Source organism: Oncorhynchus masou, chromosome 18 (assembly GCF_036934945.1).
Source record: "Oncorhynchus masou masou isolate Uvic2021 chromosome 18, UVic_Omas_1.1, whole genome shotgun sequence".
In the NCBI taxonomy this organism is placed as follows: Eukaryota; Metazoa; Chordata; class Actinopteri; order Salmoniformes; family Salmonidae; genus Oncorhynchus; species Oncorhynchus masou.
In genome coordinates, this window is record NC_088229.1 from 6,266,781 (window position 1) to 6,286,780 (window position 20,000).

Consider the following 20,000-nt stretch of genomic DNA (forward strand, 5'->3'; position numbering starts at 1 on the left):
ACCCCAGTCCTCAGCAGTCCAATCCCTGTAGCTTTTGCAGAATATCAGTCTGTCCCTGATGTTTTTCCTGGAGAGAAGTGGCTTCTTTGCTGCCCTTCTTGACACCAGGCCATCCTCCAAAAGTCTTTGCCTCACTGTGCGTGCAGATCCTTTTTGTGCAAAGCAATGACGGCACGTGTTTCCTTGCAGGTAACCATGGTTGACAGAGGAAGAACAATGATTCCAAGCACCACCCTCCTTTTGAAGCTTCCAGTCTTATTCAAACTCAATCAGCATGACTGAGTGATCTCCAGCCTTGTCCTCATCAACACTCACACCTGTGTTAACGAGAGAATCACTGACATGATGTCAGCTGGTCCTTTTGTGGCAGAGCTGAAATGCAGTGGAAATGTTCTTTGGTGATTCAGTTCATTTCCATGGCAAAGAGGGACTTTGCAATTCATCTGATCACTCTTCATAACATTCTGGAGTATATGCAAATTGCCATCATACAAACTGAGGCAGCAGACTTGGTGAAAATTAATATATTTGTGTAATTCTCAAAACTTTTGGCTACGACTGTATTCAGATCCTTCGCTATGAGACTCAAAAGTGAACTCCGGCGCATTCTGTTTCCATTGATCATCCTTGATGTTTCTTCCACTTGATTGGAGTCCACTTGGGGTAAATTCAATTGATCGGACATAATTTGGAAAGGCACACGCCTGTCTATATAAGGTCCCATAGTTGACAGTGCATGTCAGAGCAAAAACCAAGCCATGAGGTTGAAGGAATTATCCTTAGAGCGCTAAGACAGGATTGTGTCAAGGTACATATCTGGGGAAGGGTACCAAAACATTTCTGCAGCATTGAACGTTCCCAAGAACACAGTTGCCTTCATAATTGTTAAATGGGAGAAGGGGGAGAAGGGCCTTGCCCAGGGAGGTGACCAAGCTCCAAATTTCTCTGTGGAGATGGAAGAACCTTCCAGAAGGACAACCATCTCTGCAGCACTCCACCAATCAGGGCTTTATGGTAGAGTGGCCAGACTGAAGCCACTCAGACTACGAGAAACAACATTCTCTGGTCTGATGAAACCAATATTGAACTCTTTAGTCTGAATGCCAAGCATCATGTCTGGAGGAAACATGGCACCATCCCTACTGTGAAGCATGGTGTTGGCAGCATCATGCTATGGGGACGTTTTTCAGTGGCAGGGACTAGTCAGGATCTATGGAAAGATGAATGGAGCAAAGTACAGAGATCCTTGATGAAAACCTGCTCCAGAGCGCTCAGGACCTCAGACTGGGGTGAAGGTTACCTTCCAACAGGACAACGACCCTAAGCACACAGTCAAGACAACGCAGGAGTGGCCTCGGGACAAGGCTCCGAATGTCCCAGCCAGCCTGGAACTTGAACCCGATCAAGGATCTCTGGCGAGACCTGAAAATAGCTGTGCAGCGACGCTCCCCATCCAACCTGACAGAGCTTGAGAGGATCTGCAGAGAGGAATGGGAGAAATTCTCCAAATACAGGTGTATCAAGCTTGTGGCGTCGTACCCAAGAAGACTTGAGGCTGTAATCACTGCCCAAGGTGCTTCAACAAAGTACTGAGTGAATGTGATATTTCATTTAAAAAATGTTTTAATGAATTTGCAAAATAATCTAAAAACCTGTTTTTGCTTTGTCATTATGGGGTATTGTGTGTAGATTGAACACCAGTCTCAACGTCAACAGTGAAGTGGCAACTCCGGGATGCTGGCCGACTCCGGGATGCTGGCATAGCTGCAAAGAAAAAGCCATGTCTTAGACTGGCCAATGAAAAGAGAAGATTAATGTGGACAAAGAACCCAGAAGTCCAGCATCCCGGAGTCGCCTCTTCACTGTTAACATTGAGACTGGACAGAGGAACTCTGCCTAGAAGGCCAGCATCCCGGAGTCGCCTCTTCACTGTTGACGTTGAGACTGGTGTTTTGAAGGGTACTATTTAATCAAGCTGCCAGTTGAGGACTTGTGAAGCGTCGATTTCTCAAACTAGACACTCTAATGTACTTATCCTCTTGCTCAGTTCTGCACCGGGGCCTCCCACTCCTCTTTCTATTCTGGTTAGAGCCAGTTTGGTCTGTTCTGTGAAGGAAGTAGTACACAGCGTTGTACGAGATCTTCAGTTTTTTGTCAATTTATGCATGGAATATCCTTCATGTCTCAGAACAAGAATAGACTGCCGAGTTTCAGCAGACATGTATTTGTTTCTGGACATTTTGAGCCTGACATCGAACCCACAAATGCTGATGCTCCAGATACTCAACTAGTCTAAAGAAGGCAAGTTTTATTGCTTCCTTATCAGAATAACAGTTTTCAGCTGTGCTAACATAATTGCAAAAGGGTTTTCTAATGATCAATTAGCCTTTTAAAATGATAAACTTGGATTAGCTAACACAACGTGCCATTGGAACACAGGAGTGATGGTTACTGATAATGGGCCTCTGTAAACCTATGTAGATATTCCATAAAACATCTGCCGTTTCCAGCTAAAATAGTCATTTACCACATTAACAATATCGACACTGTATTTCTGATTAATTTGATGTTATTTTAATGGACAAAAAAAAGTAATTTTCTTTCAAAAACAAGGACATTTCTAGGTGACCCCAAACTTTTGAACGGTAGTGTATATTATACAAAAACAATACATCTTATCTTTCATCTCTGTGTGTTTCAGAAATATCCTTTTTTAATTAACAAGAGGCTGAATGTATCTTACCGGAGAAAGCGTCAGAGCGAACGAAACAACTCCCGCTCTTTCTCAGTAGGTGTAGTCCATCTATCCGATGTTGTCTGGTCAAAATGAGTATGACATTGTTGTCGTCCGTTACATTGAATGCAAGGGAAGCCAGCAAGTATTTGGTTAAAAAAAAACTTGATTAAAAAAAATGTATAAAATAATAGCCAATTAGCTTTGAGCTAAACTGAGTGAGCTCAGCTGTGAACGGTCCTGGCGTACCAAAAACATCAGAAACCATCACATCAGAAACCAAACATCATTGACAGAAAACAACTTGAATTGTTGCATCTCGTTGTCATTGTTCTCCGGTAGCTATCTAGCTAAAACTGTCCCTTTCCTAAATTAGCCATGGATGAAGACAAGGGAGATGTGGTTTTACTCCATACTGGCCAATGATTATAACGGTGATTCTGATCCAACTATTAAGTCGCACATTGTTGTGCGCCTGGCCTGAGAGGATATGAGTTTAATATGTAGCTAGATGTAGAAACGTTAGGCTAATGTTATCCAGCCGGCCTGGCGCATCGTTGCACATGAAAGGAAGTTACGCTAGCGAGCAAGCATTTTAGCCAGGTAGCATAGCACAGCAAAAACTAAGCGTGTACTGTATGACAGAGTCATAGACCGTTTAGGCCACATGAAAGAGGAAAATGGCATTGGCGTTTCTCAACCAGTAGGATGAGTCAACATGTTGTTTTCTACTTGCACACAGAAATCAGAACCATGGACAGCCACATGCTATTTAGTTTATTGTTGATTGGACTAAATAGTTTTTGGAATATTTTAGTTGTCACTGTATTAGACAAAGCAGAGGTGATTAGATGATGTTGAAATGGTGCTGGAATAGTGGAGGCAGCTCCTGTTGTTGAAATGGTGCTGGAATAGTGGAGGCAGCTCCTGTTGTTGAAATGGTGCTGGAATAGTGGAGGCAGCTCCTGTTGTTGAAATGGTGCTGGAATAGTGGAGGCAGCTCCTGTTGTTGAAATGGTGCTGGAATAGTGGAGGCAGCTCCTGTTGTTGAAATGGTGCTGGAATAGTGGAGGCAGCTCCTGTTGTTGAAATGGTGCTGGAATAGTGGAGGCAGCTCCTGTTGTTGAAATGGTGCTGGAATAGTGGAGGCAGCTCCTATTTAACTCTGCGACTTGCAGTAAACCTCAGTGGTTATAAATCACTTTGACGTTATGGGGTATTGTGAGTATTGTGTGTAAATTCAGACTGTAACACAACTAAATGTGGAAAATGTCAAGGGGTGTGAATACTGTCTGAAGGTACTGACTGCCTAATTTTTAAGATGGAAAATGAATGAAACGTTTATCTATGCCTTAACTTTCATTTGACAGCCAAATTTGATGTGCTGTTATGAACTTCACATGTTGGTGCTCATGGGACTTCTTCTACGTAAATGCCCATCTGCATCTGTATGTATAACATACCACACAACATAGGGTTCCCGGGAGATCACGTGTGTGTTTTGAAGTTGGGAGAGATCCTCTGAGAACGCCTGCGGAATGTGCTGGAATGTTCCATTTCTGTCGGTCTGTGGAATATACTTGTTCTTCTGCTGACTAGTGTGTTTGTTTAACCAACCCATATAAGTAGAATAGAGGTGTGTGCCTGTGTGTGTGTGCCTGTGTGTGTGTGCCTGTGTGTGTGTGCCTGTGTGTGTGTGCCTGTGTGCGTGTGCCTGTGTGTGTGTGCCTGTGTGTGTGCGTGCGTGTGTGTGGTAAGGTGATAGAATGCGACTATCTACCACCCAATCAGCTGAGCTGACAACTCGCCTCAACCCAACTGAACCTGACCGTTATTTCACCGTTTTCATGTGTGATTTTATCCTATGAATTGTCTGCTGAAAAGGAATACCGTTTGAAAAGTGTGGTATTGGAGTTAGATTAGAGCGGACACAAGAAAAGATCAACCTGGTGAAGAACAAGCACCATTGTAAATGCAACCCATATTTAGGTTTATTTAATTTCCCTTGTGTACTTTAACTATTTGCCCATCATATGGCATTTGAAATGTCTTTATTCTTTTGTAAGTGTAATGTTTACTGTTCATTTGCATTGTTTATTTCATTTGTGTTATCTATTTCACTTGCTTTGACAACATAAACATATGGTTCCCAGGGAGGGAGGGAGAGAATTCTACTTAAATCCCAACTTCTTGAAGTCCACCTAACAGATTGAATTCCCCCCTCAGGGAACACACACACATGGTGGTCACAGGTTTCATTGTTATTGTTGGATAAAACGCACAAAAAAAGTTATAATAATTATGAATATATTTATAAATTTACAGAGATAGCGCAGCCTATGCTGCCATGGCAACTGATGGGACTATGATGAGTAATTACTGTTGAGACTGGAAACTGTGAATTACACTCATCTGAGGTGGGGGATCCTTGGCTCTTGACTGCTGTACTGCTGTGTTGCCATGTTTCATGATCTCTCTCTCTCTCTCTCTCTCTCTCTCTCTCTCTCTCTCTCTCTCTCTCTCTCTCTCTCTCTCTCTCTCTCTCTCTCTCTCTCTCTCTCTCTCTCTCTCTCTCTCTCTCTCTCTCTCTCTCTCTCTCTCTCTCTCTCTCTCTCTCTCTCTCTCTCTCTCTCTCTCTCTCTCTCTCTCTCTCTCTCTCTCTCTCTCTCTCTCTCTCTCTCTCTCTCTCTCTCTCTCTCTCTCTCTCTCTCTCTCTCTCTCTCTCTCTCTCTCTCTCTCTCTCTCTCTCTCTCTCTCTCTCTCTCTCTCTCTCTCTCTCTCTCTCTCCCCCCCCCCCCCCACAGTCGGACTCGTAACCTGTTGGGCTCCCCCAGACATCACCCTGTGAAGAAGGTCCACTTCATCAAGAACATGAGACAATACGACACACGAGGCAGCAGGTAAGTCTCACAACACTGACTGAAACACTTCCTGCCTCTCAGAACACTGACTGAATCCCTTCCTCGTTCTCTCAGAACACTGACTGAAACACTTCCTGCCTCTCAGAACACTGACTGAAACACTTCCTGCCTCTCAGAACACTGACTGAAACACTTCCTGCCTCTCAGAACATTGACTGAATCCCTTCCTCGTTCTCCGAGAACACTTCCTTTCTTCATTTTCTTTGCAGAACAGAACTGTAGATGAGGAATATACAGTATGTAGTAACTTTGGACTCCTGACTGCGGTCTTAATGCAAGGCTACAAGCCAACTGAAAGTAGCCCAGAGGTTAGAGAGGTGGGCCAGTAACTGGAAAATGTAACGCCAGTCCACAGATTAACTCCTCATTCAGAGGACCCTTATAATTATTATTATTGTATGATCACCTTAACACCTGTTGGAACTTGGCTCTGCTCTGTCTCTGTTGTTCTCGTGCTGGGGCTATTATTAAATCATTCTAGTGGGTCAGAGAGCATCACAAGGCTGTTGTTATGAGTGTAGACTGGTCCTTTAATACAATAGTAACAGAACACTCCGTCATCCAACAGAACACTCAGTCATCCAACAGAACACTCAGTCATCCAACAGAACACTCAGTCATCCAACAGAACACTCAGTCATCCAACAGAACACTCTGTCATCCAACAGAACACTCCGTCATCCAACAGAACACTCAGTCATCCAACAGAACACTCAGTCATCCAACAGAACACTCAGTCATCCAACAGAACACTCAGTCATCCAACAGAACACTCAGTCATCCAACAGAACACTCAGTCATCCAACAGAACACTCAGTCATCCAACAGAACACTCAGTCATCCAACAGAACACTCAGTCATCCAACAGAACACTCAGTCATCCAACAGATCACTCAGTCATCCAACAGAACACTCAGTCATCCAACAGAACACTCAGTCATCCACACAGGTCTTGAGTTATGCTATGTCACATACTGGCTATGTGTACTGCCAGACTGCCTGTTCCCTTGTCCCCAGGGCACTCTACGAACACACACACACACACACAGTCATCTGGCTCCAAGCCAGCTGAGAAACAAGAGTGCTATGTTTACCCTGTGCCCGTTATAAACCCACCAGGACTCACTGGCATTGTTTTTACTTTTCCACTTGACTCTTTCGTATGTGGTGAAGGTTTTCTACTAGACTCTTTCCCATGTGGTGAATGGTTTTCTACTAGACTCTTTCCCACGTGGTGAAGGTTTTCTACTTGACTCTTTCCCATGTGGTGAATGTTTTCCACTAGACTCTTTCCCATGTGGTGAATGTTTTCCACTAGACTCTTTCCCATGTGGTGAATGTTTTCCACTAGACTCTTTCCCATGTGGTGAATGTTTTCTACTAGACTCTTTCCCACGTGGTGAAGGTTTTCTACTTGACTCTTTCCCATGTGGTGAATGTTTTCCACTAGACTCTTTCCCATGTGGTGAATGTTTTCCACTTGACTCTTTCCCACGTGGTGAAGGTTTTCTACTTGACTCTTTCCCATGTGGTGAAGGTTTTCTACTAGACTCTTTCCCATGTGGTGAAGGTTTTCTACTTGACTCTTTCCCACGTGGTGAAGGTTTTCTACTTGACTCTTTCCCATGCATGCTGGGCCTGGCAGTGAGGGTTTTCCACTTGAGATTGTGAGATCTGAGATAGAGGCCACAGCCATAAGGGTCCTGCTCAAAAGTAGTGCACTAAATATGGAAAACAGAGACATTCTCAACACGATCTTAGTTTCCTTTTGACATTCGGCATATTATAGATGAATGTGTATTATTGGCAGATTAATTCTGCATGTTTACAAGGTAAAAAAAAAAGAAACAATTCAAAGGGTGAAGGTTAGGGTCTTCATTCTGAGTGGTGAAGGTTAGGATTTCATTCCTGAGTGGTGAAGTTTAGGTCTTCATTCTGAGTGGTGAAGGTTAGGTCTTCATTCCTGAGTGGTGGGAATATGGTGTGAAGTAGCAGCTCTGGGAATATGGTGTGAAGTAGCAGCTCTGGGAATATGGTGTGAAGTAGAAGCTCTGGGAATATGGTGTGAAGTAGCAGCTCTGGGAATATGGTGTGAAGAAGCAGCTCTGGGAATATGGTGTGAAGTAGCAGCTCTGGGAATATGGTGTGAAGTAGCAGCTCTGGGAATATGGTGTGAAGTAGCAGCTCTGGGAATATGGTGTGAAGTAGCAGCTCTGGGAATATGGTGTGAAGAAGCAGCTCTGGGAATATGGTGTGAAGTAGCAGCTCTGGGAATATGGTGTGAAGTAGCAGCTCTGGGAATATGGTGTGAAGTAGCAGCTCTGGGAATATGGTGTGAAGTAGCTGCTCTGGGAATATGGTTTGAAGTAGCTGCTCTGGGAATATGGTTTGAAGTAGCAGCTCTGGGAATATGGTGTGAAGTAGCAGCTCTGGGAATATGGTGTGAAGTAGCAGCTCTGGTAATATGGTGTGAAGTAGCAGCTCTGGTAATATGGTGTGAAGTAGCAGCTCTGGTAATATGGTGTGAAGTAGCAGCTCTGGTAATATGGTGTGAAGTAGCAGCTCTGGTAATATGGTGTGAAGTAGCAGCTCTGGGAATATGGTATGAAGTAGAAGCTCTGGGAATATGGTGTGAAGTAGCAGCTCTGGGAATATGGTGTGAAGTAGCAGCTCTGGGAATATGGTGTGAAGTAGAAGCTCTGGGAATATGGTGTGAAGTAGCAGCTCTGGGAATATGGTGTGAAGTAGCAGCTCTGGGAATATGGTGTGAAGAAGCAGCTCTGGGAATATGGTGTGAAGTAGCAGCTCTGGGAATATGGTGTGAAGTAGCAGCTCTGGGAATATGGTGTGAAGTAGCAGCTCTGGGAATATGGTGTGAAGAAGCAGCTCTGGGAATATGGTGTGAAGTAGCAGCTCTGGGAATATGGTGTGAAGTAGCAGCTCTGGGAATATGGTGTGAAGTAGCAGCTCTGGGAATATGGTGTGAAGTAGCAGCTCTGGGAATATGGTTTGAAGTAGCTGCTCTGGGAATATGGTTTGAAGTAGCAGCTCTGGGAATATGGTTTGAAGTAGCAGCTCTGGGAATATGGTGTGAAGTAGCAGCTCTGGGAATATGGTGTGAAGTAGCAGCTCTGGTAATATGGTGTGAAGTAGCAGCTCTGGTAATATGGTGTGAAGTAGCAGCTCTGGTAATATGGTGTGAAGTAGCAGCTCTGGTAATATGGTGTGAAGTAGCAGCTCTGGTAATATGGTGTGAAGTAGCAGCTCTGGTAATATGGTGTGAAGTAGCAGCTCTGGGAATATGGTGTGAAGTAGCAGCTCTGGTAATATGGTATGAAGTAGCAGCTCTGGGAATATGGTATGAAGTAGCAGCTCTGGGAATATGGTGTGAAGTAGCAGCTCTGGCTCTGGGAATATGGTGTGAAGTAGCAGCTCTGGGAATATGGTGTGAAGTAGCAGCTCTGGGAATATGGTGTGAAGTAGCAGCTCTGGGAATATGGTGTGAAGTAGCAGCTCTGGGAATATGGTGTGAAGTAGCATCTCTGGGAATATGGTGTGAAGTAGCATCTCTGGGAATATGGTGTGAAGTAGCATCTCTGGGAATATGGTGTGAAGTAGCATCTCTGGGAATATGGTGTGAAGTAGCAGCTCTGGGAATATGGTTTGAAGTAGCTGCTCTGGGAATATGGTTTGAAGTAGCAGCTCTGGGAATATGGTTTGAAGTAGCAGCTATGGGAATATGGTGTGAAGTAGCAGCTCTGGGAATATGGTGTGAAGTAGCAGCTCTGGTAATATGGTGTGAAGTAGCAGCTCTGGTAATATGGTGTGAAGTAGCAGCTCTGGGAATATGGTGTGAAGTAGCAGCTCTGGTAATATGGTGTGAAGTAGCAGCTCTGGTAATATGGTGTGAAGTAGCAGCTCTGGGAATATGGTGTGAAGTAGCAGCTCTGGTAATATGGTATGAAGTAGCAGCTCTGGGAATATGGTATGAAGTAGCAGCTCTGGGAATATGGTGTGAAGTAGCAGCTCTGGCTCTGGGAATATGGTGTGAAGTAGCAGCTCTGGGAATATGGTGTGAAGTAGCAGCTCTGGGAATATGGTGTGAAGTAGCAGCTCTGGGAATATGGTGTGAAGTAGCAGCTCTGGTAATATGGTGTGAAGTAGCAGCTCTGGTAATATGGTGTGAAGTAGCAGCTCTGGTAATATGGTGTGAAGTAGCAGCTCTGGTAATATGGTGTGAAGTAGCAGCTCTGGGAATATGGTGTGAAGTAGCAGCTCTGGTAATATGGTATGAAGTAGCAGCTCTGGGAATATGGTATGAAGTAGCAGCTCTGGGAATATGGTGTGAAGTAGCAGCTCTGGCTCTGGGAATATGGTGTGAAGTAGCAGCTCTGGGAATATGGTGTGAAGTAGCAGCTCTGGGAATATGGTGTGAAGTAGCAGCTCTGGGAATATGGTGTGAAGTAGCAGCTCTGGGAATATGGTGTGAAGTAGCAGCTCTGGGAATATGGTGTGAAGTAGCAGCTCTGGGAATATGGTGTGAAGTAGCAGCTCTGGGAATATGGTGTGAAGTAGCAGCTCTGGGAATATGGTGTGAAGTAGAAGCTCTGGGAATATGGTGTGAAGTAGCAGCTCTGGGAATATGGTGTGAAGTAGCAGCTCTGGGAATATGGTGTGAAGTAGCAGCTCTGGGAATATGGTGTGAAGTAGAAGCTCTGGATCTGGGAATATGGTATGAAGTAGCAGCTCTGGGAATGTGGTATGAAGTAGCAGCTCTGGGAATATGGTATGAAGTAGCAGCTCTGGGAATAGGGTGTGAAGTAGCAGCTCTGGGAATATGGTGTGAATTAGAAGCTCTGGCTCTGAGAATATGGTGTGAAGTAGCAGCTCTGGCTCTGGGAATATGGTGTGAAGTAGCAACTCTGGGAATATGGTGTGAAGTTGCAGCTCTGGGAATATGGTGTGAAGTTGCAGCTCTGGGAATATGGTATGAAGTAGCAGCTCTGGGAATATGGTGTGAAGTAGCAGCTCTGGCTCTGGGAATATGGTATGAAGTAGAAGCTCTGGCTCTGGGAATATGGTATGAAGTAGAAGCTCTGGGAATATGGTGTGAAGTAGCAGCTCTGGGAATATGGTGTGAAGTAGCAGCTCTGGGAATATGGTGTGAAGTAGCAGCTCTGGGAATATGGTGTGACGTAGCAGCTCTGGGAATATGGTGTGAAGTAGCAGCTCTGGGAATATGGTGTGAAGTAGCAGCTCTGGGAATATGGTGTGAAGTAGCAGCTCTGGGAATATGGTGTGAAGTAGCAGCTCTGGGAATATGGTGTGAAGTAGCAGCTCTGGGAATATGGTGTGAAGTAGCAGCTCTGGGAATATGGTGTGAAGTAGCAGCTCTGGGAATATGGTGTGAAGTAGCAGCTCTGGCTCTGGGAATATGGTATGAAGTAGCAGCTCTGGGAATGTGGTATGAAGTAGCAGCTCTGGGAATATGGTATGAAGTAGCAGCTCTGGGAATAGGGTGTGAAGTAGCAGCTCTGGGAATATGGTGTGAAGTAGAAGCTCTGGCTCTGGGAATATGGTGTGAAGTAGCAGCTCTGGCTCTAGGAATATGGTGTGAAGTAGCAAACTCTGGGAATATGGTGTGAAGTAGCAGCTCTGGGAATATGGTGTGAAGTTGCAGCTCTGGGAATATGGTATGAAGTAGCAGCTCTGGGAATATGGTGTGAAGTAGCAGCTCTGGCTCTGGGAATATGGTATGAAGTAGCAGCTCTGGGAATATGGTATGAAGTAGATGCTCTGGGAATGTAGTATGAAGTAGCAGCTCTGGGAATAGGGTGTGAAGTAGCAGCTCTGGGAATATGGTGTGAAGTAGAAGCTCTGGCTCTGGGAATATGGTGTGAAGTAGCAACTCTGGGAATATGGTGTGAAGTAGCAACTGGGAATATGGTGTGAAGTAGCAGCTCTGGGAATATGGTGTGAAGTAGCAGCTCTGGGAATATGGTGTGAAGTAGCAGCTCTGGGAATATGTTGTGAAGTAGCAGCTCTGGGAATATGGTGTGAAGTAGCAGCTCTGGGAATATGGTGTGAAGTAGCAGCTCTGGGAGTATGGTGTGAAGTAGAAGCTCTGGGAATATGGTGTGAAGTAGCAGCTCTGGCTCTGGGAATATGGTGTGAAGTAGCAGCTCTGGCTCTGGGAATATGGTGTGAAGTAGCAGCTCTGGGAATATGGTGTGAAGTAGCAGCTCTGGGAATATGGTGTGAAGTAGCAGCTCTGGCTCTGGGAATATGGTGTGAAGTAGCGGCTCTGGGAATATGGTGTGAATTAGCGGCTCTGGGAATATGGTGAGAAGTAGCGGCTCTGGGAATATGGTGTGAAGTAGCGGCTCTGGGAATATGGTGTGAAGTAGCGGCTCTGGGAATATGGTGTGAAGTAGCGGCTCTGGGAATATGGTGTGAAGTAGCGGCTCTGGGAATATGGTGTGAAGTAGCGGCTCTGGGAATATGGTGTGAAGTAGCGGCTCTGGGAATATGGTGTGAAGTAGCGGCTCTGGGAATATGGTGTGAAGTAGCGGCTCTGGGAATATGGTGTGAAGTAGCGGCTCTGGGAATATGGTGTGAAGTAGATGCTCTGGGAATATGGTGTGAAGTAGAAGCTCTGGCTCTGGGAATATGGTGTGAAGTAGCGGCTCTAGCTCTGGGAATATGGTGTGAAGTAGCGGCTCTGGGAATATGGTGTGAAGTAGCGGCTCTGGGAATATGGTGTGAAGTAGCGGCTCTGGGAATATGGTGTGAAGTAGCAGCTCTGGGAAAATGGTGTGAAGTAGCAGCTCTGGGAATATGGTGTGAAGTAGCAGCTCTGGCTCTGGGAATATGGTGTGAAGTAGCAGCTCTGGGAATATGGTGTGAAGTAGCAGCTCTGGTAACGTTAGCCTTTGGCCACATCTGATCCTGATACAGGTAGACATGCGAGGGCAGCACAACACACAGCGGCCTTGTTTCCACCTAGGTGTAGGACGTTCACCTTTTTAATGCAGTTCAGTGGTAGCCTGGAACATCTAGAATGAACTCTACCCACCAGACTATTTCAGTGGTGCTGTGTTGACAATCTGTTCACAGGTATAAATACTGCCAAAGTTGAGGTTTAGATGAAAGTCAAAAGGTACAATTGCATGTAGTGCCAGACATCTCTCTCTCTCTCCCTCCCTAACATTTTGTTACTGTTGTTTTTCTCTCTCCAGGATCGTGTTGATCTGTGCCAAGCGTTCTCTGTGTGCAGCCTTCTCAGTGTTACCCTATGGAGAGAGCTTTCACATCAGGTACAGTACAGCGTATTCTCTTCACACGAGGCTGAGGCAGTGTGTCACGTTCTGTACTGTGCTGATTCCTCACACCATTAAATAGCACAAACTCTGCTGTTCAGTCACATGATCACACTATTTTATGAGGCACTGAGCATGTCTGTTCATTCACACAATGCTACTGGTAGCTGGTGGTATAGACTGCAAAACGATGCTAAATACAGTATGAACATCCATAATGCATTGCATCCTGGTACCTGGTAGTGTAGATTGCAGAGCAATACTAAATATGAACATCCATAATGCATTGCATCCTGGTACCTGGTAGTGTAGATTGCAGAGCAATACTAAATATGAACATCCATAATGCATTGCATCCTGGTACCTGGTAGTGTAGATTGCAGAGCAATACTAAATATGAACATCCATAATGCATTGCATCCTGGTACCTGGTAGTGTAGATTGCAGAGCAATACTAAATATGAACATCCATAATGCATTGCATCCTGGTACCTGGTAGTGTAGATTGCAGAGCAATACTAAATATGAACATCCATAATGCATTGCATCCTGGTACCTGGTAGTGTAGATTGCAGAGCAATACTAAATATGAACATCCATAATGCATTGCATCCTGGTACCTGGTAGTGTAGATTGCAGAGCAATACTAAATATGAACATCCATAATGCATTGCATCCTGGTACCTGGTAGTGTAGATTGCAGAGTAATACTAAATATGAACATCCATAATGCATTGCATCCTGGTACCTGGTAGTGTAGATTGCAGAGCAATACTAAATATGAACATCCATAATGCATTGCATCCTGTGACTGAGTCATGAATGCACCCAGACACTGTTTTGTCCTCTCCAGCTGTGTCACCCATTCCCACGTTCCTTGAGTTACAGACCTGCAAGCTAGGCCGTCATCCTCTCCCCTCCCCCTCATTAGTCCTTCTCACCCCTCAGCTCTCTGTCCCCTCCTGGGGTCACCATGTGTCCCTGTGTCTCACGCCTTCTCACCCCTCAGCTCTCTGTCCCCTCCTGGGGTCACCATGTGTCCCTGTGTCTCACGCCTTCTCACCCCTCAGCTCTCTGTCCTCTCCTGGGGTCACCATGTGTCCCTGTGTCTCACCCCTTCACTCCCCTCAGCTCTCTGTCCCCTCCTGATCTCACCATGTGTCCCTGTGTGTCACCCCTCTCCTCTCTCTCCTTAACCCCTCGCCCCCTCCTCACCCCTCTCCTCTCTCTCCTTAAACACTCGCCCCCTCCTCAGCCCTCTCCTCTCTCACCTTAACCCCTCGCTCACATAGCTACCGCACAAAGCTACCGCACAAAGCTACCGCACATAGCTACCGCACATAGCTACCGCACATAGCTACCGCACAAAGCTACCGCACAAAGCTACCGCACAAAGCTACCGCACAAAGCTACCGCACAAAGCTACCGCACAAAGCTACCGCACATAGCTACCGCACATAGCTACAGGAAATCCAAATTGTCTTCTGTCTTTTCTTTTCTCTTTTTTCTGTCTCTGTTTCCCAATGAAACATTCTGGGAACCTTTTAAAGAGCAGATTAAATGTGTTCTGGGAACCTTTAAAAGAACAGATTAAATGTGTTCTGGGAACCTTTTAAAGTACAGATTAAATGTGTTCTGGGAACTTTTTAAAGTACAGATTAAATGTGTTCTGGGAACCTTTTAAAGAGCAGATTAAATGTGTTCTGGGAACCTTTTAAAGAGCAGATTAAATGTGTTCTGGGAACCTTTTAAAGAACAGATTAAATGTGTTCTGGGAACCTTTTAAAGAACAGATTAAATGTGTTCTGGGAACCTTTTAAAGAACAGATTAAATGTGTTCTGGGAACCTTTTAAAGAACAGATTAAATGTGTTCTGGGAACCTTTTAAAGAACAGATTAAATGTGTTCTGGGAACGTTCTTGTAACATCAGGTGAATGTTGTATACAAACATTCTACACTCATCAGCACGACTGGACAGTTTTTGTGTCGTGAGAACGTTTGCCACAAACCTACCCGAATGCTCTTACCAATTATGGTTTGCTGGGTAGGGAATGCTCTACGCTGGTCTGCAGGACTCGTTTAAAAGCATCTGTCAGTTTAAAGAAAGAGCAGACGCCTCAAGCAGCCTCTATTGCGTGCGTGCATGTCTCAGTCTCCTAAGGAGAGTGACATGAGAGAGAGAGCGGGACAGAGGATTGTCTTGAATTGGCTGTGCTGTACAGTAGGTGTCACTTCTATATAGAGCAGATCCACTGCTAACCACAAACGGCAGCTACGTTATCTACAGAGAGCATTCTGAGCTTAGTAGGGCTGTGTTCCAAATGGTACCCTATATTCCCTAAGGGCCCTGGTCAAAGGTAGTGCACTATAAAGGGAATAGGGTGCCATTTGGGACCCTCACTAGGTCTCTCTTCATGGTGTGTTATCAGCTGCCTCAGCCTTCCTGTCTCATCCTCGCTGTATTTATTTATACCTTTATTTAACCAGGCATGTGACTTAATTAAGAACAAATTCTTATTTTCAATGACAGCCTACCGGGGAACAGTGGAGTTAACTGCCTTGTTCAGGGGAAGAACAACAGATTTTCACCTTGTCAGCTCGGGATTCGATCTTGCAACCTTTCAGTTACTAGTCCAACGCTCTAACCACTAGGCTACCTGCCTCTAACCACTAGGCTACCTGCCTCTAACCACTAGGCTACCTGCCTCTAACCACTAGGCTACCTGCCTCTAACCACTAGGCTACCTGCCTCTAACCACTAGGCTACCTGCCTCTAACCACTGGCTACCTGCCTCCCCTACGCTCTAACCACTAGGCTACCTGCCTCTAACCACTAGGCTACCTGCCTCTATCCACTAGGCTACCTGCCTCTAACCACTAGGCTACCTGCCTCTAACCACTGGGCTACCTGCCTCTAACCACTAGGCTACCTGCCTCTAACCACTAGGCTACCTGCCTCTAACCACTAGGCTACCTGCCTCTAACCACTAGGCTACCTGCCTCTGACCACTAGGCTACCTGCCTCTGACCACTAGGCTACCTGCCTCTGACCACTAGGCGACCTGCCTCTGACCACTAGGCGACCTGCCTCTGACCACTAGGCGACCTGCCTCTGACCACTAGGCGACCTGCCTCTGACCACTAGGCGACCTGCCTCTGACCACTAGGCTACCTGCCTCTGACCACTAGGCTACCTGCCTCTGACCACTAGGCTACCTGCCTCTGACCACTAGGCTACCTGCCTCTGACCACTAGGCTACCTGCCTCTGACCACTAGGCTACCTGCCTCTGACCACTAGGCTACCTGCCTCTGACCACTAGGCTACCTGCCTCTGACCACTAGGCTACCTGCCTCTGACCACTAGGCTACCTGCCTCTGACCACTAGGCTACCTGCCTCTGACCACTAGGCTACCTGCCTCTGACCACTAGGCTACCTGCCTCATCTAACCACTAGGCTACCTGGCTCTAACCACTAGGCTACCTGCCGCCCCTACACTCTAACCACTAGGCTACCTGCCGCCCCTACACTCTAACGACTAGGCAACCTGCCTCTAACCACTGGGCTACCTGCCTCTAACCACTAGGCTCCCTGCCGCCCCTACGCTCTAACCACTAGGCTACCTGCCTCTAACCACTAGGCTACCTGCTGCCCCTACGCTCTAACCACTAGGCTACCTGCCGCCCCTACGCTCTAACCACTAGGCTACCTGTCTCTAACCACTAGGCTAGCTGCCTCTAACCACTAGGCCACCTGTCTCTAACCACTAGGCTACCTGCCTCTAACCACAAGGCTACCTGCCGCCCCTACACTCTAACCACTAGGCTACCTGCCGCCCCTACACTCTAACGACGAGGCTACCTGCCTCTAACCACTAGGCTACCTGCCGCCCCTACGCTCTAACCACTAGGCTACCTGCCTCTAACCACTAGGCTAGCTGCCTCTAACCACTAGGCCACCTGCCTCTAACCACTAGGCTACCTGCCGCCCCTACGCTCTAACCACTAGGCTACCTGCCGCCCCTACGCTCAAACCACTAGGCTAGCTGCCTCAAACTAGGCTAGCTGCCTCTAACCACGAGGCTACCTGCCTCTAACCACTAGGCTACCTGCCGCCCCTACGCTCTAACCACTAGGCTACCTGCTGCCCCTATGCTCTAACCACTAGGCTACCTGCCTCTAACCACGAGGCTACCTGCCCCCCCTACGCTCTAACCACTAGGCTAGCTGCCGGCTCACCCCTCTTCTCTATACTGAAACCCTCGCCCCCCTTTGTCCTGTACACCTTTTGTACTTTTACACTGCCACAGATCAGTCAAAGAGCACTCCATGTGGCTGTTCCTTTAGTAGGGCCTAGTGCCTGCTAGTATCTACTACACTACCATGGCTGTTCCTTTAGTAGGGCCTAGTGCCTGCTAGTATCTACTACACTACCATGGCTGTTCCTTTAGTAGGGCCTAGTGCCTGCTAGTATCTACTACACTACCATGGCTGTTCCTTTAGTAGGGCCTAGTGCCTGCTAGTATCTACTACACTACCATGGCTGTTCCTTTAGTAGGGCCTAGTGCCTGCTAGTATCTACTACACTACCATGGCTGTTCCTTTAGTAGGGCCTAGTGCCTGCTAGTATCTACTACACTACCATGTGGCTGTTCCTTTAGTAGGGCCTAGTGCCTGCTAGTATCTACTACACTACCATGTGGCTGTTCCTTTAGTAGGGCCTAGTGCCTGCTAGTATCTACTACACTACCATGTGGCTGTTCCTTTAGTAGGGCCTAGTGCCTGCTAGTATCTACTACACTACCATGTGGCTGTTCCTTTAGTAGGGCCTAGTGCCTGCTAGTATCTACTACACTACCATGGCTGTTCCTTTAGTAGGGCCTAGTGCCTGCTAGTATCTACTACACTACCATGTGGCTGTTCCTTTAGTAGGGCCTAGTGCCTGCTAGTATCTACTACACTACCATGGCTGTTCCTTTAGTAGGGTCTAGTGCCTGCTAGTATCTACTACACTCCATGTGGCTGTTCCTTTAGTAGGGCCTAGTGCCTGCTAGTATCTACTACACTACCATGGCTGTTCCTTTAGTAGGGTCTAGTGCCTGCTAGTATCTACTACACTACCATGTGGCTGTTCCTTTAGTAGGGCCTAGTGCCTGCTAGTATCTACTACACTACCATGTGGCTGTTCCTTTAGTAGGGTCTAGTGCCTGCTAGTATCTACTACACTACCATGTGGCTGTTCCTTTAGTAGGGCCTAGTGCCTGCTAGTATCTACTACACTACCATGTGGCTGTTCCTTTAGTAGGGCCTAGTGCCTGCTAGTATCTACTACACTACCATGTGGCTGTTTCTTTAGTAGGGCCTAGTGCCTGCTAGTATCTACTACACTACCATGTGGCTGTTCCTTTAGTAGGGCCTAGTGCCTGCTAGTATCTACTACACTACCATGTGGCTGTTCCTTTAGTAGGGCCTAGTGCCCGCTAGTATCTACTACACTACCATGTGGCTGTTCCTTTAGTAGGGCCTAGTGCCTGCTAGTATCTACTACACTACCATGTGGCTGTTCCTTTAGTAGGGCCTAGTGCCTGCTAGTATCTACTACACTACCATGGCTGTTCCTTTAGTAGGGCCTAGTGCCTGCTAGTATCTACTACACTACCATGTGGCTGTTCCTTTAGTAGGGCCTAGTGCCTGCTAGTATCTACTACACTACCATGTGGCTGTTCCTTTAGTAGGGCCTAGTGCCTGCTAGTATCTACTACACTACCATGTGGCTGTTCCTTTAGTAGGGTCTAGTGCCTGCTAGTATCTACTACACTACCATGTGGCTGTTCCTTTAGTAGGGCCTGGTGCCTGCTAGTATCTACTACACTACCATGTGGCTGTTCCTTTAGTAGGGCCTAGTGCCTGCTAGTATCTACTACACAACCATGGCTGTTCCTTTAGTAGGGCCTAGTGCCTGCTAGTATCTACTACACAACCATGGCTGTTCCTTTAGTAGGGCCTAGTGCCTGCTAGTATCTACTACACTACCATGTGGCTGTTCCTTTAGTAGGGCCTAGTGCCTGCTAGTATCTACTACACTACCATGTGGCTGTTCCTTTAGTAGGGCCTAGTGCCTGCTAGTATCTACTACACTACCATGTGGCTGTTCCTTTAGTAGGGCCTAGTGCCTGCTAGTATCTACTACACTACCATGGCTGTTCCTTTAGTAGGGCCTAGTGCCTGCTAGTATCTACTACACTACCATGGCTGTTCCTTTAGTAGGGTCTAGTGCTGAGCAATTAACCAAAAACATTTTTTTATTTTTCGAACTGCCTTAGGTAAAATTATTTTTAATTTAATTCAATTTTTCTGTGAGCTTAATAGATGCACATGGCGAGGCGTGGCTTGTGACCACACCCCAAAGTAGAATACAGTCTTAGGGTAGTCCCGTTACTCCCATGTAATTAGGGTGGTCCTGTTACTCCCATGTAATTAGGGTGGTCCTGTTACTCCCATGTAATTAGGGTAGTCCTGTTACTCCCATGTAATTAGGGTAGTCCCGTTACTCCCATGTAATTAGTGTAACTTTGGTGTCGTCCTAAGCAAACTTTAGCCTCACTTGTCTTTATTCTTTACAAACTTAGCTGTCACAACAACACATTATTTGCATGATACCTGTTCTGACAATCTAATGTGTTCCCCGACCTGCTTAAGCTGACACTAAAGCTCGTAAAGCTAATACTTACGTCACTGTTTGTTTACCCCTAGTATTTGTTTTGCCGGTTAGCTGACGTTAGCTAGCTGGAAGTTAATCTGAATCTAATTCTCTCGTCTTCGATTACAGCACCTTCGGAAAGTATTCAGACCTCTTGACTTTTCCCACATTTTGTTACGTTACAGCCTTATTCGAAAATTGATTAAATACATTTTTAAAAAGTCCTCAGCCATCAGCACACAATACCCCATAATGACATCACAATACCCCATAATGACATCACAATACCCCATAATGACATCACAATACCCCATAATGACATCACA

The 20,000-nt window shown here is 46.2% G+C and overlaps 1 protein-coding gene across 1 annotated transcript in view; it reads left to right on the forward strand.

Moving 5' to 3' along the window:
- The window catches only part of LOC135503870 (CDK5 and ABL1 enzyme substrate 2-like), a 71,441-nt gene that overhangs the window by 17,812 nt on the left and 33,629 nt on the right, over positions 1-20,000 (forward strand). The window contains exons 2-3 of the mRNA XM_064922039.1: positions 5,539-5,634; positions 12,894-12,971. Of these exons, the coding sequence (XP_064778111.1) occupies positions 5,539-5,634; positions 12,894-12,971 (174 nt within the window). The remainder of the gene's footprint in view (positions 1-5,538; positions 5,635-12,893; positions 12,972-20,000) is intronic.